The sequence below is a fragment of the Pleurodeles waltl genome, chromosome 6, assembly GCF_031143425.1.
Source record: "Pleurodeles waltl isolate 20211129_DDA chromosome 6, aPleWal1.hap1.20221129, whole genome shotgun sequence".
Taxonomy (NCBI): Eukaryota; Metazoa; Chordata; class Amphibia; order Caudata; family Salamandridae; genus Pleurodeles; species Pleurodeles waltl.
Window position 1 is genome coordinate 453456872 of NC_090445.1, and position 25210 is coordinate 453482081.

Below are 25210 nucleotides of genomic sequence, written 5' to 3' on the forward strand. Positions count from 1 at the left end.
TTATTACTGTCACATGAAGGAATATCTACTGCTTTACAAGATTAAAAATTACTATAGATAGGCCTAATATTTTTTCCATTTCTAGTTGGCATGATCCATGATTGATTTATTTCCTGCTTTGAGCAGCCAACACCTGTTTTATCCTTTTCTGAGAAAATTATCAAGGCTCAAAAAACTTGTGAGAAATAGTTGTGAGCATAAATATGTATTGGTTGGGGAATACTTCCACAGTGGTTAATACTGAGTTTGTGCAATACATCCAAGGATGGAACAATAATGGTTCCGATGGTAAGGCACCAAGTTCCATACAGTCATTCAGTGTGTGATCCAGCCTCCTAGGGCCCCCTACGGATCAAGTTGCAATCCCTCGAGTTGCAAAGGGACATTTAAGGGTAGTTGTAGGAGATCGTTGGGTCGAGACCTCAGTGTGGCAGTGCATTGTCATACTGGATGGTAGTCTTCTGGTGTTCTACATACATTGCAAGGAAGGCACTGTCACAGGCAAGGGTTGCTTTTCATATTGAGCTAAATAAACCCTGGTATCCAGGCAGCACCTGTAACCTAGTGGGCAGCAGTAATGTGTGAAACCTGAGCAAGTGGAATAAGAGACTTGCACCAGTCTTATTATGTCCAGTGGTGTTGGCACCCTGAGAAAAGGATTGACACTGCAGGCATTCTCCATTCACAATGAGCATTAGTGGTATTTAGAGCATCTTAAATCCACTTGACAGCCTGAAAAGTTTGACCAGTATCCGGTTGCATGACCAGCATCTCTGTTATACTGGCATGTTTGGCATCCTATTATTTGCATAAACCTTAACTCCACAGAAACAGTGATGACGTTATATCCAAACTAATAGCTTAAAACTAGTGGCATTCTCTGTGTTTTAGATTTTGAGAGTAACATTTTTCTGTAGGGCAGACTACATATATATATGTATTTTTTTACATCAGGCATACAATTTCTTTATAGGCACATACATGATTTTCTACTTTGTATAAATATACCTCTGTGTTATTGTTGGAGACACAGAAATATTGAAATATTTCATGAGTCTCTATGACTTTTTATTAAATATATTTGTGCCAATGAGGGCATTCTGGCGCTTTGCAGGTTGTGGGAGTTGCCTCAAGGGGCCTACTTGAAGAACCAGATGTTTGGCTTCTTGCAAAATTCGGGAAGGGAAGAGGAGTCCCTAATGTGGATTGGGAGGTCGTTCTATGCATTGAATGCTATGTGTAACAAGGCATGACCTCTTCACCTACTTTTGTATATGCGTGGTACATGAGCCAGTGAGTCCTGCTAAGCCAGCTGCCTGGAGGGTTGGTGGTACTGCATGCAACTGTTCAGGTGAGCTGGGCCTGTGTTGCGTAGTGCTTTGTATACATGGTTGAGAAGCTTCAATTGTGTGCACTGATGTATAGGGGACCACTGTATTTCCATTATGTAAAATGTGAGACCGTTGTGGGAGGTTGAGGCCCAGTCTCACTGCTTCATTTTGGATGGTCTGGAGTTTCTTTGTGATTTGGTGATTTCTGCTTAGAGGGTGTTCCAATAATCTAGTTTGTCTGGGTGACAGTTTTCCTGGTGGAGTTAGATAGACACTTGGCACTCTTTTTCTTCCGCAGGGTGTGAAAGCAGGCTGAGGTGACGGCGTTGACTTGGGTGGAGTCAGCTTGCTGTTGATCATGATCCTGGGTTTTTTGCTTGAGTGGTGGAGGTGGGCATGGCTCATAGGTCTGAGAGTCCTAGGGTGAGGTATTCCTTCAAAAAATGTCCACTTCTGTATTATACAAGTAGAGTTTAAGTGGTCGTTTGTGAGTATGTCGATGTTGTGTACATGGATTAAGTCTGCCAGTGGCATCATGAAGACATTGAAAAGGGTTAGGCTGAGCAAGGAACCTTATGGGACTCCACAAATGAGCTTCCAGGCTTCTGAAGAGTAGGGTGGCAAGTTGACTGTCTGTGTTCTTCCCTTAAGAAAAGTCCATGTCCATAGGAGGGGAGGTCCTTGGATGACAACCTTGTGAAGTAGTCTGAGTATGATGGGATGGGAGACAGTGTCGAAGGCTGCAGAGAGGCTGAGTAGGATGAGGGCTGCAGTCCCTCTTCTGTCGAGGATCATCTGGTTGTTGTCAGTTGCTGCTATGCGGGCTGTCTCTGTGCTGCGGTTAGGGCTGAAGCTTGATTGCATGGTGTTGAGGACCTTGTGGTCGATGAGGCGTTGATTAATACTACCCAAAGACACCTTTGGAAACATTTCTTTGAAAGGGGGGAGCACAACAAGCACCTGAACCAAAGGAGAAGGTTAGGATAATTCTGTGCTTAACACACTACACAAATATTTTATTTTTTCATTCAATGGACTGCTCCTGACAAATTACTTTAGATCATGCATCGCTTTCAGTTAGCTCTGGCTTTCCATTTGACAGCACTTTATCTCCTTGATCTTTATAGGTCTATCATTTCTATTAAAAAAATTCCAACTCCCAGAATGCAATGGGTTGAAAGCCAAACGAGCTTACTGGAGCTATAGTCCAAAACGTGGATCAGTGGGCAGAAAAGGTGGAGGCCTATTGGTAGGATTTGCCTGGACAGTCCTTTTTTTTTTTCCACCAGATTTGCCGCCGGGTTTTCAGTGAGGGTTGACCTAAGCAAACTCTTTGTAAGTTTGTGAGGCAGACATACTAATTTCTATAAATCTTTTGTGATATTTAGCTCTTGATACAGAAATATCTGAAACATATAGGCCACTTCATATCTTGTGAATATAGCCAAAACGCTGCCCTTATGCATATTGACTGCAACACATGCCATGTCCATTGACTTATCTTTTGGTTAAAAGAAAATATTTGGGTCCCATAAGTATTGGTACAATCCGTTAATGGGCATGACAAGCAAGAAATTAGACCGGCATTAAAATAAAATAAAAATAATTTTTCTGCTGACGGCCTGCACTTGAATAAGAGAGCAGGCAGTGAGACCACCACTCTCAGCATCCCCGCTCTGTCTTGTAGCTGACCCGAACTTGCGCAGCTGTCACTCTTCAGGAACGAGAGCAGGTCTGCAGTCACCAGCCAATGAGACACACTCCGGGATCGCATGCCTCATTACTAACTTTATGATTGTGAGTAATGCTAATCTAGATGTCAGAGACTGTTAATGCACATAACATTCAGCACACATAACAATCAGCGCATACATCTGATCACGTGACAGATGGAACATCGGTCACATGACATCAGCTGCTGAGCCTTTTTAAATGCCATTTGGCATGAGGCAAGCCAAGATGTAAGACAGAAGGTGGAAATTTAGATTACGTCACGGATACAATCCCTTGACGAAGTAAGTGCCTTAGTCTTCTTGAACGCACACATTCAGCAGGATTATTGGATAGACCTTATGGCAAAGTAAACCACTGATTTTTCTTATTTTAATGTTTGACAACAGGAACTGTATAATTGTGTGCATTCTTCCTTAAAACTGTTATGAATGCATTGAAATAGGTTGGAAAGCCCAACCACACCACACTGGAATTTAAATTACTTGTCATAACTTTGTTCTGAAGAAAGCTGAATGTGGACCTTCTGATGTCAAGGACCATCATATCATTTTGACATCTTGCTCAGTTTAATCTTGCCCAAGACCTTGCTCATTAAATAATTATTTCAGGATCTATGAAGCAATTCTAACTCAAACACATAATCCCCTGCCTTTCACCTTCTAAGTGCTCCGCTTCCAAACACATGGAGCCCGACCACTCACATTAGGTGATGTGGCTCCAATGATGAAGCAGGCCACAGGTGGTACCTGTGGGTGAGAACCCAACAAATATGTCCAAGAGATGTGGCGAGAGCACTAATTAACCTGGATGCTGATCACTCACTTGAGATATTTTGGAAGGTCACGTGTTTAACCACGTAAAAGACAGGATTTAAGTGAGTTGGGTCAACCCATCTTTGTGTATATTTTGAAAACAGGAGGAGGCAGGTTTTTTTTATGTTTGCCTAAGCAGGACTAGCTAGCAGCTTATCTGACAGCAATGTAATTACCAGATATGATTCGGGGTTTACAATTTGCATTGAATTTATTCCCTTAGTGCCCAGTTTCTGTCCCTTGGTTCATGAAAAATGGTAGCTCTTCTTTTATTTTTGAGAAATGTCCCAGTTTTTAGTTTCCAAAATCTGGTCACCCTACCTTTTGGTGTTCAATAAATTAATTACCCAAAATTAGTACAGACTGCTTGAATTCTCCCTTTCTATGGAGTGCACATCCATTGTCAGTTAACACGGATGTTTGTAGTCATCCTGTTTTGCAGTGCAGTCCTGTGACCATGCCTGTGATCTTTTCGCGGCAGTACTGACCTCTGCCACAGTATTGGGTCACTGTGTTGCCGGGTATGCACAGTGGTGATAATTGCATGTTGCACGGCTAGGAATTTCCCCTGTACTGGCTCAGGAAGTAGATCACTTCCTGTTCAATCAACAAAGAGATTCTTGCAACATTTCTCCAACCGTTGTGTATTTGTAGGGTGTGTGCGTATTTCCACGCACGTCTCCTTTCAACTACAGTCAAGGTAAAGGGTGTCTCCCATTGTGTTTTTTGTACTCCGCATATCTTGTCATATTTTGAGTTTACATGATATTTATTCTCGTGCTGCTTTACTTGCACAGTATGGCAAATTTATCGTAGAGGTGAATAAACATTTCTGGGAACGGTAAACAACTTTGAGAATCCTTTCTTTGGTTGACAGTGTGACTCTTAAAGTAACATTGCCTTTTGACCAGCCTACTGTTTGTGTTTTAATTGGATTCATTAAAGTTAGAAAGTGGAATCTTTGAATTACACCTTTTAGAGGTATGTAACCATTACTCCCCAGTTTTTAGTCTGCATAACCTTCACTCTGCATGTGCCTTTTCCCCACAAGCCTTATTCTGCATTACTTTACTCCCCAAGTAAGTGCTTTTTAAGGTTAAGGGGTAAGTAATATTAAAGTGGGTAAGGTGTGGGTAGATGTAAAAGGGGGTAACAGTGATTTTCGGGTTTAGCGGTGGGTTATCATAGGGTTAAGTGGTGGTTAGAGTGATGGGTATTTTAGGGTTTTAAGGGTGGACAGAGGTACAAATAGTAAGGATCATTTTAGGGTTTAGTGGAAGGAAGAGGTAAACAGGGAAATGGTTTGTTAGGGACCAGGAGTGATTAGAAATATTGGGAGGAAAGGTTTTTATTTTTTAATTTTTTTTTTTTAAAAGAGGGGTTTTGGGGACTTGCCGCTCAAAAAAAGGCTGCACGAAAAGGAGGGTTTGAAGAGTAACCACTGCACATGTAAGGGAGTTGTGGGGAGGGAGTGGAATATATATATTTGTATATGTTACGTAAATTACTCAGGGGTGGTCACCAGTGAAATTCACCAGTGATAGTTATTTCAAGTGATTATAATGTGTGCCCTGAAGTAACTACAACTCATAGCCTCACCATGGACTGCTAACTACCACATATATTACATCACTCATGACCTGATCTGTGACCTCCTTGATAGCATCAATGCAACATCTGAAATGACTTTATTAATGACACTGTGCAAAATGGTAGCGTGAGTTATAGTTACTTTAGGGCCAGCCACCGCACCCAACTCCTGGTTGTATGAATGTACGGTATTTATATATTACTTTACATTTTAAAAAAACATAGAAATTCACTGAAAAAAACAAAGGTTTCAGGGATGTTATAATTCATGTTTTACCCACACAAAAGCATAGAAATTCAGGAGTTATAGTTCAACTCATAGTTCTACTTATCAGAAGAAACTTTAACTCGTGATGGAAAGTATTTTTAGACTACGAGTTATAGTTTCTTAACATAAGTATAACTATAACTTCTGAATTTCTATGGTTTTGTGCGGGTAAAATGTGAACTTAACTATAACTTCCCTGTAACCTTTGTTTTTTGTAGAGAATATATCTATATTTATTACCCAGTACCTATATTTTTTGCGACTGGCAGTCGCCAGTAGGAAGTATAGTTAGGATCTAGTTTCCATAAAAAAATCATTTTTTGACTTGGCTATATCTTTGGCGGCATTTCACAAATCTTCATGAAATTTTCCCAAAAAGGTATCAATTTGTGTCTTGTTGTGCATGGAAAGTTTTGGGGTGATCCGTCAAGCGGTGGCTGGGAAAAAGGGGGAGGGGGTTAAAAAAAGTGTGTTTCCCATGTTATTCCCATAGAGATTTAGATATGACTGTAGCCCGAACCACTGAACAGAATTACACCAAATTTGGCAAGAAGGTAGCTTTTGGTCCAGAAAGCACTCTTTTCGAATTCCCCTGATCTCATGCAGAGATCTGATTGGCTGCTAATACTGCAGCCAGGAAGTGTTGGCAGCCATTTGGGGACTCCGAATCAGCCGAGTCCCAAACAAAAACCTAAGAGAAAAGTGGTCAGGGTATAAATACTCTGAGCCTCTAGCCTTGCCTCTGGGGTCCCTCTGGAACCCCATCAAGGCAAAAAAGCATTCAAATTATTTTTGCCATGAATTTGGAGCACAAAATAAAAGAAAAACAAGCTTGGGCTCCTGCGCTTGGCTTCAAAGGAAGTTCCCAGGTCGGCCAGGTCCTGGGGGATACCACAATTTTAAAATAAAAGGAGGGGGTGCATGGAACCCTCCTTTCAGGGCTTTTAAGATCCCGGGGCTTAATAATAAATTTGAAAGGGGCCACACGGGCCTCCGTCTATGAACTACCACCTCTCCAGGGCCTTATTTAATTAATGGAGGAGGCTCACACAGACCCTCCTCCTGGGGCTGTTTGAAGCCCTGGATACCACTGCCTTCCTGGGGCATAATGCAAATTAGTGCACAGGGCCCCATGGACCCTCTACCCTTCGGGGACCACCACCTCCCCAGGGCCATTTACATTTTCTCAAGAGGAAGGGGTGCCACACAGCCCCCCTTCCTGGGCTATATATGGCTCTGGGGACCAAAGCCTCCCCGGGGCTGGCCCATGTCAATTAAAGGAGAGGGCCACATGCCCCCCCTTTGGGTGCCATTAATGGTCCTGGGGACCACCACCCCCCAGGGCCGGCTCCTGTTATCTCCTGAGGTATCCACCCTCAGAAGATGGCTGTTGCTTTTGCTTAGTGGAGCTGTGACAGCTCCCGCCAAGCAAAAGCAAACAGAAACTGTGCTCCCTGCAGGCAGGAACGTGTAGACTGCTCCCGCTTGCTCAGAGCGGAGTTTTCATCTGTTTCTCCTCCTGCTAATATGTGGGCAGGGAAAGAGATGAAAGGATTGCTCCTGCATGCATGGAGCTGCATTTCTATCTTCTATGCATGCGTTAGCAATGCCGGTTCCCGCAAGAGACAGGGAGCCGTCTGGGACTCCGGGGTCCTTCAGGCTCCCCGTGGTCTTGTCACTTTCTCTCTCTCTTCCATAGAGAGAGGAGTCACCAGAAGCCTAGTGGTTAAGATCTCAGGCCCTCACAATCAAGGTTGCGGGTTCCGGCCTAGGTGTGTCAGTGTTCTTTTCCTTGCTTTAATTTCTTTTCAACTTCAATGTTTAAGGTACATACTGAAAGATGATCTTACTCTTTTGCAGGGCGGGGTTGAGTGCTTATATGGGGTCACCCACAGAGTCTGGCTGCAGGCCAGGCCCTGTGGCCAACCCCGGCGCATGGCCACATTCCATGCATGGCACAGAGTTGGCTGCTTATAGTAATAGGCTGCAGGGCTTGGCCGCAGGTATTACTTTGTTAATACAGCCACTGCTGCGCACGGCCAAAGGCCGTGTGCAACATGTGTTGGCCACAAGGCCCGGCCCTCGACCAGGCCCTGCAGTCAACCACTACTGTGTACAGCCTAAGGCTGTGCATGGCACGGGTTTAGTGCTTATAAGGGGTTGGCTGCAGGGCCTGGCTGCAGGTATTACTTTATTAATATAACCACCGCTGCACACGGCCGAAGGCTGAGTGCGACCTGGGTTGGCCTCAAGTCCAGGCCTGGGCCGAGGTCCTGCAGTCAACCACTACCACTCACAGCCTAAGGCCATGCATGACCGAGGTTTGGTGATTATTATAAGGGGTGGGCCGTAGGACCTGGCCTGTGACCGGGCCTTGCAGCCAACCCATGCCACATGGGGCCGAAAGCTGAGCGCAGCGGTTGTTATAACATAAAGTAATTAAAATTACTTTACATTAACAAAACCATCACAATTCAATGAAAAAAAACAAAGGTTGCAGGGACAATATAGTTAGGAAATAGAATTTAAAAAAATACAGAAATTGACTTAAAAAACCAAAGGTTACAGGGATGTTAGTTAGGTTATGAATTTACTCACACAAACCATAAAAATTCAGCAGTTATAGTTTTGTTTAGCTGAAATAACTCGCCATGCACTAATTACCCCACATATTACATCACTTAAGACATCTTTGATCACATTACTCATAATATTAGTAATGTAACATTTGCAGAAAGATTATTGAGGGCAAAACTTGGCATGGCCCGGCCACAAATTATAGTTACCTTAGGGCACAAGTTATAGTTACTTCAGCTAACCATAACTGCTGAATATCTATTGTTTAGTGTGAGTAAATTCAGAACCTAACTATAACGTCCCCGTAACCTTTGGGTTTTTAAGTTAATATATATATATATATATATATATATAAATATATATATATATATATACATGTGGTTTTATATATATATATATATATATATATATATGATGTGTACATATATTTGTTTGTATATATATATGTGTGTGTGACCATTGTGTTTAGGAAGGAGGAAGAAATAGATTTTATTGCATGATTACTTAAAATTGTTGCACAAATATACAGTAAAAGCACATATAAAGCACATATAAATGACATATAAAAGTACATTTAAAAACTTAGTTACATATATGTAGCACACTATAAGGCACGGAGTGGTATACAAAAAATAAATTGAATCACCCAGTATCATCCTGCCAATGTGCGATAGGACAAGAGTAGCCCCCGGTTTTTCCTTGATAAAAAGGACTGGGGAAAAAAGCCGATAGTATCTGCCACCAATGAGTCTTGTCGGGCCCATTTGCACAAAGTATTAAAACAAGGCGACTTGTCGTATGTTGTCGTAAAATTCTAAGATCAATAAAAGGTGAAGGTGCAAATGCGTACACAGATCTTCTTATCCATCTTTCAGCGTCCTAGGATAGGCCAAAAAAAATACATAAATAATATTTCCTATCTATCAACTCATTTCCCTTAAATAAAGGCATTATCATATGCTATCCTAAAAGTCTGAAATTAAAAAAGTGAAAGTGCAGATGCGTAAGCAGTTCTTTTTATCTATCTTTCAGCCTCCTGGGTGGGCCAAAAAGTGCATAAGTAATGTACCCTATCTGTCAACTCATAAGACTTAAATAAGGGGGAACTATGCCACAATCAGACAAGCTTTGACATGGGAATCTAAAAGAATACATTAAAAAATTACTTGTCAGTTTGTATTCTCCCCTTCTAAAAGTTAGCCAGTAAAATGTTGAAATATTGCATGTTGTCCTTAGCAAAAGAAAAGAAAATCACCATCTATCATCCTACCCATGTGCAATTAAATCATGAATGCACTGTCTTGATGTAACAGGGTAAGCCATGGCAAAGAGTCAAGGTAGTAATTGACAAAATGCCAAAATCAAATACCACCAATATGATATGAAGATCTTGTCAGCTCCTTATCATGCGTTAACATATATGAAAGTAAGATTGCAGGTGCATAAACGGTTCTTTCCAACCATCATTTCATTTGCCTGGGGTGGACTTAAAAAGAATACATAAGTTGTGTATCCTGACTTTCAACTCTTTTACCATATGAAGGAAGCTATGCCACTATCAGAGATTATCTTATTGCGCCTTGACATTGACATAGAAGTCTAAGGAAAGAATATTAGTGTAAAAATGCATGCCTGTGTACATAGTCCTCCTAAATAAAAAACCATGTTAATATGCACAATGTAGCATATTATCATACAATTAACCCCTTAAGCAAGATAAGGAAAAATCTAGAAAAAAGGGTGATGGAATTTCGAGGTTGAAGCCCCGACACGTTTCTTTAGAGCGAAAGCAATAAAAACACCAGGACTGGTGCCATCCTAAGCAGGATAGAAAATTAGCGTGGAGGTAGCAGCCATTTAAATAGTGAAGCTTCTTTTTGGGCCAAACCGCCCCTGTTGATTACCTGGATCCACATAAAGTTTTTCCACTTGGTTTTCCCAATCACAGGCAGAAATCACGCTGACCTTGTTAACAGATGTATGTAGCAGAGAGTTGACATATTCCCAGAATTCTCTGCTTTTCCTTTGAGGCATTGGTGCATGTATTCGATCCCAGCATTCTTCGGTATCTTTTAGCTTCAATTTCCATATTATTTCCATGTACTCTTTCCTTGCATCCCTTCTAAGTGCTTCTGCAGCAGGGGTTTTATTTTTCCTGTATCGCATTTCTGCCTGTCTGCATTTCTTTTAGCTTTGTAGGTATTCTCTGGATGCTAAAAACTTGTCAGCTTTACTAAGTTTGCTTCCTATATGCCCATGCTGCACTGTAGATTATTGATCATGTTTTCTCACTGGTCGGAGATCCTTCTTGCCCCGGTTTTGAATGTTGGTGGGCAATGGCCTGCTTCCATAGTTCATACTTTGCAGAGCAAGCCGTGCCCCATTTAATCAGTTTTGTCATTGGGCGTAGGCTGGATAATAATTGCTTTCCGCTATCTTTGTTGAACTGATGTCTCGCAGCTCCAAGGTCGATTTCTATTGCCATGGGGTTATGGTCTCTTTCAGATCTACAAGTGACCTTATGACTTAGACATCTGCCCATCAATACTGTGCTTAAAAAGATGTAATCTAATGTGGAGATATTTCTGAAGGTTGAATAAGTGTACCCACTGCTATATCACTACAGTTGGTCGTTCTCAGCTCGAATTCCTTAAGTAAGGTTTCTAGGGCCATTCTTACAGAGTCTCCTGGGAGCCCAGCCTACTGACTGAGATTGCTGAGGTTGAAGTCTCCTGCAATCAAATATTCGTGATCGGGGTGTTCATATTTAAATTCCTTCAATAGGGATAAGATTGATTTGAGCTTTGCCTGTTTTTTTCCAGAGTGGGATTTATGTACAGATTTATCATTTATACCGGCGTTGATTTCTTGGTAAAGGCTAGGCCGTGTATGGTTATCACGTGAACGCCGTTTGTTGATTTCTCCCAAGGCTCCACTTTGATGACTAAATCCAATTTAACATATGTTGCTAGTCCTCCCATATGTCTTCCAAACAAATTTTTCTTTTGTGCAGGAGTCTGAGTTGTTATGAAGCCAGGAATGGTTAGTGGCTCCACCGACCAGGTTTCCTGGAAACACAAAATATCCACATGTTTACAGAGCCCTCAATACTGGGACTAGCAATGAGGGAAGCCAAGCCGGCCACATTCCAACTTACTATCTTAATCACACTTTTTAGTTTGTTAGAGGGCAAACCTTTACAGTTAAAGATGCATTATTCTTTTAGTGGTCAAAGCTGCAGGAAGCCAATCCTAATCCCGCCAACCTGGTTCGCTGAGATGGGTTCTTGCGTCCGCACGTTGTACATCTCCTATGTTCCTTGTCTACTGCATAGTGTTTCTTTTTGTCCACCATCAAAGGTTTTAACCCAGGAGTTCCTCTCAGGAGTGACCACTGTGTTGTTATAGTAAGCATCAAGTTTCCATACGAAATGGGTTGTTTTGGTATGCTAATAACCCTGGCGCTGTTTGACGCGTCATTATGAAACTTTCCATAAAAAAAGTTTAAGCCAACTCATCTCCTTCTAGGAAAATTTCAGGGTGATTAGTCAAGCAGGGGTTGAGAAAATAAAGGGGTCTCAAACATGTTTTCTCCATGCAATTTTCATACAGGCTTTTTTAACAGAGCTACAGCCAGAACAGCCAGACTGAATTACACCACATTTGGAAGAAAGCTTGATCTTGATACCGAAAGTGTGCTTTTTGTGATCTTGTGTAAATCTGTTGAGTAGTCTTGGAGAAATCAAGGTATTAAATGTATGTGTATATATATAGCAACTCTGTACCTTTGCAGTATTAAAGCAGTACCCCAAGCTCAAAACATGTGATATGATTAGCTGGCCACAACTGTAAGAAAATACTGCAGCTGCCATTTTATGACATGGGGACATAGTCACTGTGTCATAGGGAATTATTACAAATAAGATATTGGGGGCAAAAAACGGCCACAGTAAACCCCTGGGCCTTATTGTGAGGTTCCAGAGGGACACCCTGTGGTCAGTTTTTTTTCTTTTTTTTCTCTCCAGTGGCACGGTAGTACTGCCACACCATCCAGCACAGCCCCCATGGAAATTTGCTGAGTTATTGTGATACTTCTACGCTGCAAACAAAAAGAGGAAAAAGTAGTGGGGGGTTTCGGGCATTGCTCGCCCATGAGGGTTGCTCAGCAGTGGTGGATGGTTGGGGGTGCTGTGGGGTTTGGGCACCCACTTGGGCCAAGCCCTGCGCCCAACACCATGCATGCCCGAAAGTGGCACATGGTGTGGTTTTGATGTTGTAAGGTATGATAATGAAATATTACCTTACATGAAAAACCATAGAAATTCACTGATAAAACACAAGGTTAAAGTGATTTTCAGTGGGTCTCAGAATATATTACTTTAGATTAAAAAAAAAAGATAGAGTTTCTCTGAAAGAAACAAAGGTTAAAGTGATGTTATAGTTAGGTGAAAATGGTACATTTTAAGTAACATTTTAAACTTTAAAAAACCACTGAAATTCACCAGTTACAATAAACTGAAAAAACTATAAACTCACGCCTTGACCATGCTCTGCTTATGACCTCACCTATTACATCACTTCTAAAAAGTTCTGACATTGATAACATCTGAAATGACATCATTAATGACAACACTGTGCATGGGAAGGACAAAAGTGTGATTGATCGTCTGCAGAGAGGCCACGGATTGGATGAACAAATGTGCATCCCGAACACCTTTATGTCCCACTGATGAGCACCCTACCCTTTTACGTCGGGGGAAAAGGGGTATCTGAATCTAAAGACAAGTAGATAGGCGACTGCTGCTAAGTAAGAAGGAAGGAAAGCTGAACCTGTGTCTACATTGCGTTAGTTTTGAATACAGTCCTGACATTTCACTACTACTACACATGCTTCTCGTAGGAGGAACTAATCAGGTTAAGGGACACGAAGATACATCAACGTCATTGTTTCATGAAGCTAATACACAATAAACTCACTCTAAAGGTCATTCGGACTAGCAGCTATTAGCAGCATAAGGAGAGCTATTTGGTTCTGGCTGTTCTCTGCAGGTGCTCACATGGGAACAGAAGACAATCGATACATTGCTTAAGATTGCTTGTTCGGTTTTCCCCTGAAATAAAGATTCATGATATGGAAGAAATGACGACCAGAGGTTAATTATTTTAAAATGCAGCCATTTGCTATGGTCAAGCTAAATGTGAAAGATGCACACTCAGTGAATTTGCATGTTAATGTCGACACTGAAGCAGAACATTTAGTTATGAAAAACACTGTCAATATTACCACACATGGTAATAAAACAAGCCAAGAGACCACTCAGCTTTGCCAGTGTGCTTCGATGCTCCTCTGCAGCATATGCTACCATTGAGAGAACCAGGCAGCTTTACTAAATGCATATCAATGCTGTCCTTCAGCACGTGCTGTTAGGGTACTCTGACCCGAAGGCAGCTCTGCCAATGAATCTCTGTCCTGACCTGTGGGCTTCTTGCTGCCTTAACTCAGAAACTCCTAGTGTGTACCTCATCAAAATCACCTCTTCCCGGCTACCCTAGTGGTGGTGCTTTCACACAGCTCTTTTGGTGCACCTCAGTCCAGACCACCTAGTAGCATTTGGCACTTGTCTACTGTGTGACTCCTTTTGTCATAAATGGGACACCTAGTGGTGTAACCAAGACCCTCGCAGCCCCCGCGGTGCAGGGGGGGCCCTCAGCACTGCACATGGCCTGAGCGATTCCGGAAGGGGGCCCACTTCATGTGTTTCGTAACGCCACTGGTGCCCCCTGCAGCCCACTGTTGACTCTGTCCCAGTACACTCTTATCGCTGACTCCACCTCCACCAAGGTCCTTGCTCAGCACGCCCCTGTTGCAGCTAACACCTACTGCTTGCACCAAACCTTTGGCTTAAAGTTCCTCTTCCAGCTCATGACGTATTCCCGGCCCACCCATTCACCCTTACTAAGGATCTACAAACACTGCATACAACCTCTTAACCACTCCTTGGATTTTGTCAACCTTCGAAGAACATGCCACCGATCTGTAGAACCTTGCTTCCCTTGCTAGACATGAACTCCCCTAATTAGACTGTTTGCATCCTTACTCGAGCCACTTGACATTTCAAATAATCTCCACCCACTTACTAGAAAATGCTGCCCCTATTAGAACTTCGCCTAAACTTCCAAAAACTTCAGTCTTTCCTAAAGCTTCCCTGACTTCCTAGAACTCTTCACTCCTGCCAAGTCGTCCACCTGACCTAGAACCTCTCCACGCTTTTGAGCCTTTCCTAGATTCCTGATGAAAGCAGCCACTGCTTGGCCAGTTGTAGCTGCACTGGTACCCCAGTTGTGCATGGCCAAAGCCTTCAGACCGTACCGGTTGCATGAACAGTTAATAACCCTTGACACTGATGTTGCAATGTTTTACTCTAGAATTGAGTGCTACAGGCTGGATCCTGCGCAGCAATGCAGAGTACTCCCAATTACCTTTGGAAGCCGGAGGATGTCCTGGGCCAAGGGGCCACTGCTAGTGTGTACAAAGCTCGCAGCAAGGTGGGTGTGCAAACAAGTAATTGACTGAGTGAGTGGGTGTTTGACGTTTAAATATCTGGAGTGGTGAGAAATGGATGTTGTGTTTAGGTGAGCGACACATTCATTATACAGCAGCAGTATGTGCAGCTGAGCCATGGTGAGTTGAATGGGACTTCTCTAGTGCTTTGTTCAAATAAAACCCAGACACTTAATATACTTTTTTAGGTCGAAGCTGACCATACAGCGCAGCAGTGTTCCTTTTTAGCAAAATTTTTGGGGACATTCAGAAAGCTTCCGTGGGAATTCATTCCGCCCGTTGCTTACTGCCGACTTTGTGGTTTGTAACTCACATTTTCTAGCTTTCCATTTGCTGGCTTTATTTGTTTTAGGCTCTCCAGGTTCAGCTTGTCACTTCCAGGGAGCAAACCCTTTGTACACAACCTCTTGTTGCAATTTTCCACGAGTGCTCCTGTCTGTAAACAGGCCTGTGAATGTTGTTCTCATCTTATCAGGTTTGATGTGCATTCAAAGTCAGAAGTCAAATGTCAGACTCTGTCTTCTGAGAGTTCGATGCTTACTTTTATTTCTCTAATTTAAAAGTGAGAGGATTTATGTGACAATCCTGCTGCATACTGAGGGTAGAGAAAATGTTTTTTTTCTGGCACAACACTTAAATGTACTGTGCAAGTATTTCAGAATATATCATAATTAGCAAAACACAATGAAGTAAGTTTTTTGTTAATTCTGAAGTGTGTTGGCAACCAATACTTTAATATAAAACAGATCAATACACAAGGTGATGCCATTGCCATATAGTATTGTTTGTTTGCTGTATTGTTTTATTACTAAAACTGTATGTCTGTGCAAATGTAGTCATTTCAATTGGAAATGTTGTCTGTAGTGGCAGTGTGCTACCACACCATGCATACTCCACTTTACCCCACTCCACTCTAAACTCCATTACTCCTCACCACTGCACTCTACTCTGCACCGTTCCACTTTAAACCATTCCACTGCACTCTATTCCATTCTGTGACTGATATAGAGTAGAGAGCCATAGAGTAGAGAGGCATAGAGTACACTCTTCTCTATGACCATGCACTCTACACCACTGTACTCTACACCACTCCAGTCTAGGCCACTCTGCTCTACACAAGTCCACTCTTCACTACTCTGAAACACTGCACTCCATGCCACTGCACTGTACATCACTCTAGCCTTTTCTGCACTACTGCACTCTATGCCACTGCACTCTACACCACCTTACACCTTTACTCTTTGCCGCAAGACTCTACACTGCACCATTCCACACTACTTCACTCTACCCTGCACCATTCCACCCTATGCCAATTCACTCTCTTCTAAAACAATCTACTCTATGCCACTGTACACACTCTACTCTGTGCCACTCCACTCTAGGCCACTGCACTCTAGGCAACCACACTCTGTCACTGCATTCTATCGCACTACACTCTACTCTACTGTATACTATTGTAGTCTGTGCCACTGCTCTCTACACCACTGCACTCTACAACACTCTCCTGTACAACACTGCACTCTCTGCCACTGAACTCTACATCACTCTACTCTGACTACTACATTCTACACGCTACAGCACGCCACTATACTCTACTCTGCACCACTCTATGCCACTCCACTCTGCACAAGTCCACTCTTCGCTTCTCTATGCCACTGCACTCTATGCCACTGCACTGTATGCTAATGCACTCTACTCTGCCAATCCACTGTGCACCACTCTAGTGTACTCTGCACTGCTGCACTTTGTGCCACTGCACTCTATACCACTTTACACCTTTACTCCATGCCATTGTACTCTGCGCCAAAGGACTCTATCCTGCACCATTCCACACTACTTCACTCTACTCTGCTCAACTCCTCTCTGCCAATTCACTCTCCTCTGAAACAATCTACTCTATGCCACTGCACTCTATGCCACTGTACTCTACTCCACTCTGTGCCCCTGCACTCTGTCACTGCACTCTACTCTATACCACTGTAGGCTGTGCCACTGTTCTCTATGCCAGTGCACTCCACAACCCTACTCTGGCTACTGCACTCTACACTGTGCAGCACTGTAGTCTACTCTGCACCATTCTACACCATTGCACTCAACGCTACTCTACTCTGCACTGCTCTACACCACTGCACCCTATGCCACTCTACGCCACTGTATGCAACTGCAGTCTAAGCCATTCTACACCACTTTACTCTGCCACTCCACTCTAGTCTAATCCACTCCACTGCATTCTACGATGCCCCATTGCATGCCGCTGAATTCTATGCCATTGCACTCTTCACCACTACACTCTGCAACACACTACATCAATGCACTCTACACTAGTCCACTTTGCTCTACTCCACTCTACTCTGCACCACTCTACTCTGTCACTGCTGTCTTCACCACTCTATTCCACACCACTGCACTCTATGTCACTCTGTTCTGCACTGTTGCATTCTGTGCCAGTGCACTCTGCCACTGCACTTTACGCCACTGCACACTGCAGCACTCCACTCTGTGACTGCTCTCTACGGCTCTATACATTACTCTGCACCACTCTACACCACTTTAGTGTGCACCACTCCACGGCACTCTACTCTGCACCACCGCACTATACGTCACTGCACTCTATTATGCAACATTCTAATCTACATCACTGCATTCTGCGGCACTGCTTTATACACCCCTGAACTCTATGCTGCTGCACTCTATGCCACTTTACTCTGCAACACTCTACACCAGTAAACTCTACACCAGTCCACCCTACTCCATTCCACTGTACGCCAAGCTATGTGACTCCACTCTATGCCAATTCAATAAACTGCAGTCTATGCTATGCCATTCTAAGATACTCTACATCACTCCTTGCCATTCAACTCTACAGCACATTTTAGCCATGCTGAACAGCAACCACACTGGTGTACAACATGGCTAAAACACATTGACAACACCAATATCTCTTGCATAGGTGCGCCCTATTGGCTTTGCCAATGCTTGTTTCAGTATCAGAATCCGACTATGCCTTTCCCTCTTGCATTTGACCTGGTTACAGCTTCTCAAACTGCCATAGTCACAACAGTCACTACCGCACCATCACATTTAAATTTTTTCCATTTTCAGAAAACTGGAGAGTTGGTTGCCGTAAAAGTTTTTAACAATAGCAGCTACCTGCGGCCGTTGGAGGTACAGATGAGGGAGTTTGAGGTGCTGAGAAAGTTGAATCACAAGAACATCGTCAAGCTGTTTGCGGTGGAGGAGTCGGTGAGTGCAAACCCACATATAAGGATTTTGGTCTTTGTAAAAGAAGGATTCATAAACACAGTGCAAACCAATCTACCCGGGGCTCCAGGATTCTGAGAAGGTGTAACGATAGGAGAAGTGTCTTAAAGGTCACCAAAGAACAGGATTCTGAGAAGAAGCAAGCGTTGGGACAAACATCTAGTTGGTCGTCAAACGAGAGGATTCTGGGAAGCAGTGAAGGCTGGGAGAAGCGATTTTAAGGTCATCAAGCAGGAGAGGGTAGGTTATGCTGTCTGATGTGGGCCAAAGTGTCTAATCTGACAAGTCTGTGTGAAGAACTAGAGGGGTGTTGGCATGGAAAGGAGTAGGTGTATCCAGCAGAATTCAAGAGGTTGCTTTACCTCTGCACACATCACAAGTAAATATTGTGCAGAGCTCTGGCTCCTCATTTGCATTGTGTTCAGTTCTGGGGGCCACAGTTTGAGCATTGTTCAGCTTTGTAGCTCACCACTTCAGATTTTGAGGCAGTCCAGACAGAGGGTGATCAAAATGGTCAGTGGTTTGAACCTCTGTATGGAGAGTCTCAACAGTCTGAACATGCTGGTAAATAGAGGTAGAGAATGAACATGATACAAATAGTTCATTTTTTCATTAATAGGGATTACGTCTAACACTAGATGCTTTTGGGCTGTGTTTGCATTTGCCAAGTAAACCAGCTGTGACTTGATCCATTGCCAGCCATGTATTCCTCACTCTTGTCCTCTGGCGTACACCACTGGATTAGCCACAATGCGTCACATGAAATGCCACAGTCCCATCTGGAATGCAGTTACATTACCTATGGTATCTTCCAATATCAGCTGTGACATGTCCATTGTTTGCTAAGATTTTCCCTAGTTAACTGCTATGACCTGCCCCAGCATGTTCTTTGAAATGTTACAGTACGTGGCATAAGTTGCCCAAGTCTCATCAGCGAAGGCTAGCCCTAGCATCAGCCATGGCATACCCCAATATCAACCTGAACATACCTAAATATCAGTCATGACCTCTCCAGTATAAACTGTCGTGTGCCCCTGTAATCAGGCTTGACATTCCCCCAATCCTTGACGTGCCCCAGTATTTAATAGGACATGCTTCAGTCTGTATACTACTTCCATTAGTCTTTCCCGTAACACAATCCAAGTACATGCCACAACTTGCTAAGCTTCTATTCCATCGGGCATAACATGCCCCTTCATCAGTCGGGATGTATGCCTGCAGTCATGGTCTGGCCCAGGTTGTGCATGTTGTTCCCCAGTATGGGCAATGGTGTCCCAGTCCTATCAGCCATGGCCTGCTGTGGTATATCATCTTACGTGCCCTTGTTCAACCTACGACACCCCAGTATCCGACATTATACGCCCTAGTAGCAGACACACTCTTCTCCATTGCCATGATGTTCCCTACACCCAGCCGCCACCAAATATCCTTACCAACATTTTCTGTCTAATTCCCCACCCTTACTTTAAATGAAATGTTTGAGATCTATGGCCTTCGTTGAATGTGGCCATTTGTTTATGCATAGGAGAGCACAGGGTTGCATAGGTGTCTGCCTCTCTTAGAAGCCAGGCTTGATCCCAGAAGCTCACAGGGGAGCATTATCTGAGAAGTGTAGTCGAAGAATTTGTTTTCTCTAAAATTTAGAGAAAGCTCTGAAATCCTGGAGGGATGCACAAGAGTACTGCTTGGTTATTTCACCATGTACATATGGTAGCCACGAGAGGGGGAAACCATGCATGTAGGTCATCTATATATCACCAAAGCACGAATACCACTGTTTTATAACTAACACAGTCTCTGAAAACACACAGGCTTATGTTCCTAGTGGGTCATAGCTTTATAATGGGACACAAAGCAAATTTCTGTTGGGACCCATTGATGGATGCAGTCTTGGGCACCTCAAGATACGATGCAGGCAGGCCTAAGGGAAATGTGGAAGAATCCCCTATGTGCACTGCCACTAACAGATTGCAGTGTCTGGATAGTGTCTGTATATGGTGACGGGTCCTAACACAGTCTGTATGAACCTAGCCAGGTACAGTCTCTGCATTGGTCACAGGGACATGGAGGTGTGGGAAAGGAAAGGGAAACATCCCTGTTGAGCAAGAATGCTGAGCTCTGCATTGTTTGCACTGATGATGCACCATGGGTGGGCTCTTATCCATACCCTTTCCATCTGATTTTCCTCAGGGAACCAGTAAGCAGAAGGTGCTGGTTATGGAATACTGCTCGAGCGGGAGCCTGCTGACGGTGCTGGAGGAACCCGAGAACGCCTTTGGCCTATCCGAGTCTGAGTTTCTAATTGTGCTGCAGTGTGTTGGTGAGTAGTGGCTTCCCAAAAGCGCCGGATTCTGTAAACACTACACCTCTGTAGCTGTTATCAGATCCTGGGTGAGTTCTAATGTGAGTGAACCTGCTGTAGAGGAGAGGCAGGTTGGTGTACTCCAGGTAATTCACTATTGGGTTAGATCCGTGTGTACTTGATAGCACCACCAGTCTGCATCTTAGCTTGGCCAACCTTTTAAAACTCAATGCAGAAAGTGCTTTAGCTGGGCACAGAAGGGGCAAAAACAGGAAATTATTCAAACCTGCCCAAAAATCCTCCAAGCCAGCTTTTATTTTGAATTCCCTCCAACACACAAGAACCAAGCCCCTGAAAGGGAACCACCAAGGCAAATATAGCCATAAGAATAATGCAGGCCCAACCTTGTAGCTGTGCGGCAGTGGGGTGCACCTTGCCACTCCTGCTGTTAATCTAGGAGCTCCGCTGCATTCCGGGGTCAGATATACTATCTGAATAGCCAGTGGCTTCCCTCACGTGGCTTCCATTGCCCAGTACTTCAGCATCTTCTTTTGCCAGTGCACGCCAGCATGTTCTGCCACGCTGCCTGCCCTGCTACATGATGAACAGCTAGTCTTGCATCTGGAAACACAATGTACCAGCCATGCTTGATGACTGTGTGAGTTCTGAGCACATACTCCCATTATTTTGCATTGAATGTGTTGTGCAACAAGCCATATGCTTACCTCTGTTTAAAATGGGAACAGATATGTCGATCCCCAAGTAGCCATGTGCAGAAACATGTCAACTAATATAAATGAAGGGTTCTATTTAAAGACTCTCTTCCCATCTCTAACATTGTGGAAGCTGACACCTAATAAATACACTATTTTCCACCTGGAAATAATTTTACTAAGTCAGAGAATGATGAGAGAGAGTTACCTCATGCCTTTGTAACAAGCGTATTAGGACATGTAGACGTTGATGGATGCCAACACAAGTGGCAGGTCATTAGGGTACAAATATACAGTAGGTAAGAACTATACCAGCACCCCCTGGAAAATCTGTTCGCATGTCTATAGCTTAGTTTGAGGTTGTATTAGAGGTCATCAAAAAAACTCCTGTGTCTCCCCTTAGGGATAAATAGGTTCTGGGCAGAATATGTGATGTTGTATACATGCCGAGTAGTATACATCCTTTTCTTCATGTTGCAACACCAAAGTGTTTTCCTCAGTCGTGGAGTGTGGTTCCTACCCCATCAGGGAAGGTCGCCAAAGTTTCCTAACGCTGGTGTCAGCCTTTCTCTGGGCAGGTGTACAGAGTTCTTCCAGATTATAAAAAGTGTATGCCGAATAAGCCAGTTGTGACAATTTATGTTCTAATCAGTGGTAGTTGGTTGAAGTCCAGCTGAGACTTCGATGATTTAAAGTTTCACTTTTAGTTATGGAGGATACAAGTCTTTTAACTGTATATATTGTTGTAGCTGTTCTATGCTTATGAGGCACCATTGAGCCCAAGCTGCACGGTCTCCCTGATAGCAGGCATCCAATAATGGCCACGGTATTTTTTTAGATTGGATCCAGACTGCCATGTAGTTAATCAGGCTGATGCTGGGCTCTTCTCCTGTGTTCAGGACACGGGATGCAGAGGATGACCAGGCAGCCCATCTGTGTTGTGCACGTGTGTTGCTCTTGCCATGACCTTGCCCATCATTACTTGTACGGGTTTTGCACTTCTCAGGCCACAGGCTGACCTGCTGGAACTGGCTTTGTCCAGAGAAGTGAACACCAGGAACCCTTTATCTTTCATCCGCACGTATGTGATTTGATTCCAAACACAAACACATGGATTTACAGTGGTCTCTGCAGGGGGAGGGGGTAACAGGAGAGCAGCAGGAGGGTTGGAAGCAAGACTGCTACGACTGCCACTAAACCCGATGGAGCACCCTACAATCTTAGGCGCTACATCCTTCTAGTGGGATCCCAAAGTGAAGCAGCCAACCTCTCATCTTCATTACTCGCAGACATCTCTTACATTCAAGGGGGGTACATTTCTGAGCGAGTACCCAGGAAGAGCCATTTGACGGTCTCCCTGCAGTCCCTGATGATGTACTGACCCGATCATGCAGGCGATATTCACGCATGATAAAAGGAGCATCACTGTGGGCGGCCTGCTTTGCCCAAGAGTGCCTTGCATTCTCTTGGTGAGTAACCTCCACAAGTCCGTAGACCTTCTTTCATGGAACTAATGACAATAAGACCTCTGCTCAGGAAAATAAAATATACTGGGGGAGCAGTGTGAGGAGTTTAAGAGTACAATGGCACATGGCTGCTGTGCCAATGTCCTTCAACCCTACATCAGGAAAAGAACGCCGAGAATACACTGCGAGGTTACAGCATGTGTAGCCAACACATCTTTCCATGGAAAACATCCTGTTCTACGTTAAAGTACATGTTTTGCATGTACGTTTCCATTGTGTTATTGCTAATAGCCCAGGGAAAGTGTTATACCACATGTTATGTATATATTATTTTCTTTGGTAATACATGCTTTATTCATGGACATGTCAAGCATATGATTTTAGTTCAATTGACTTGGAGCATTGCCCTTAATCACAAAGACCACCCCTTTTATAGAGGGTTCTTATACAAGCTTGTTAGGCCATATCCCCTTCAGAGGCAACAATTTTTTAAAATAAGCCATATCTAAAACCATTTATCAGGATGGCAAGGGAGACAGACTCTTCTTTAACCAGACCCTCAATCTCTGCAACAACCTCATCATCCACATTCAAGCCCATACATCCTTTGTCAACTTCATTTAAACCCTTAAAGTCTTCCTCATCAACCACCCCCAATCGCACCCAGTAACATCAATCAGTCACCAGAAAGCAGTTTGTACAGAGACTGCAGAGAGAGAATTAGCCTAGTAATGTGCATGGTAACATTTATATAAAATAGAATTTTAAAAACTAGCATGATATATAGTATAACCAGGACCTACTGTATATACAATTTGTGAATGCCACAATTGGCCAATTTTAATAGTAGGTCGATTATAGATCCGTCAGTTGAGATGTTGGCTGAAGCCGAAAACCAATTAAAATAAATGTTTTTTTAGATCTATGGTTCCACTCTTAGTAATAGGATCTTTTATAGAAGTGAAAACACTTTCACAAATGCGTACCTGTGATATACTCTTCCCGTTTTATCAACATATGTGTGTATAAAGAAGGACGATAACGCGTCCTCAAGAAAAAGCTATTTGATTTCAAATCGGAAACTGCAAGTTTCTCAACTACAGTGATTTATTTTTTTGCTAGCTGAATCACCAGAAGAGGAATGCTAAATATTTAGCTTTAAAAAGTTGAAGATAAACAGTATTTTACTTATATGAAATGTGTCCAAACTTAGGTTGAATATTTATTCAAAGTTCAACTTTGGATGTCCGTAATGGAACCGCCTTCGCCACTTTGTAGAACGTTAGGACTGTGCGTGCGGTGGACTTGAGCCATGTACGGCCCAATAAAGTCAGTAGTGTATAAAAGAGACTGAGAATTGCAAAACCCCACCTAAGAGAAAATGGGAAATGGCTCTGTTTAAAATGAGCTGGAAAAAGCAAGTGGTAAGATCTTTTTGAACCTAGTTTGGGTGCTAAAAGGCAAAGTCCTTGCTGAGTGAAACCGGCAAGAATCAACACAGCTATGCATACTCTGGACAGCATTGAAAATAGCCTTTCCATCCTTCTCTGCTTCCCTTTTGTTCCCCCTGTTTATCAAACTAACCAAGGATTCATGAACAAGTAGGCACACGATCTCTCCTTATTGTTTCGTTAACCTGTGGGTACATCCTTTAGGGGTGCCTTTGGATTGAGGAACTACTAGACAGGCTAAAACATGGACCAAAAGATTCTGCAATGAAAATAGTTAGAGCAACTATTACCTGGTGATGTTCGATAAGGGACTCGATGTTCCTTGGTTGGGTTTTCTAATTTGTGGTACTGCCTCTCAGTCCACTGCCTCACAAATTACATTTCATGACGATCGTTCAAGTGTGCCCAGTGACAGCTGCATTCCCACATTTTTTGTGTTTTGGGGAACAGAATTCCATGGCATGCTTGAATGTAGAGCAAAAAAGTAAGTCGATGTACAGAAACTCTTAATTCCTCTTGCAAGAGGATATAAGATCGAAGATGCATTGCATATTCAGAAACAATTAGAAAGCCTAACTGAAATTACAACCAAAGTTTGAGATTCCCCATTCCAATTCCTACATCCACTTAGTTTGAATTTGAGACTATGACAGATTAGATACATTGCAGATTGCTTGCCCCTTAGCATGGCTCTTGTATGTGTTTGAATGCAAACTCTAACTCATGTCTCTACACCACCCCAGTTGCTGGCATGAACCACCTTCGAGAGAATGGTATTGTCCACCGAGACATCAAGCCTGGGAACATAATGAGGCTGGTGGGCGAGGATGGGCAGAGCATCTACAAACTGACAGATTTCGGCGCGGCGCGAGAGCTGGATGATGAGGAGAAGTTTGTGTCAGTCTATGGGACTGAGGAGTACCTGGTGAGTGCGGGAACGCTTACAAAGTGCTGCAGTCTATGAAAATCCTGGATGTCACCTGCCCGGCAGTCTGTTAAAATCCTGGTTGTCACCTGCCTGTGTGTTTGTCGGCACCGTGATATATATGTAAATTCTGGAACCAGAGATGAACAAATGTCTATATTTAAGGAATTTTTTTTTTTTGCAGAAGTTTTTTATAATACAAACCTGACTAATGCCATT

General features: G+C 43.2%; 1 protein-coding gene across 1 annotated transcript in view; it reads left to right on the forward strand.

Moving 5' to 3' along the window:
* The window catches only part of IKBKE (inhibitor of nuclear factor kappa B kinase subunit epsilon), a 181855-nt gene that overhangs the window by 19900 nt on the left and 136745 nt on the right, over window positions 1–25210 (forward strand). Inside the window, exons 3-6 of the mRNA XM_069238581.1 lie at window positions 14738–14857; window positions 17976–18116; window positions 20325–20454; window positions 24810–24991. Coding sequence (XP_069094682.1) covers window positions 14771–14857; window positions 17976–18116; window positions 20325–20454; window positions 24810–24991 — 540 coding nt within the window. The 5' untranslated portion in view covers window positions 14738–14770. The remainder of the gene's footprint in view (window positions 1–14737; window positions 14858–17975; window positions 18117–20324; window positions 20455–24809; window positions 24992–25210) is intronic.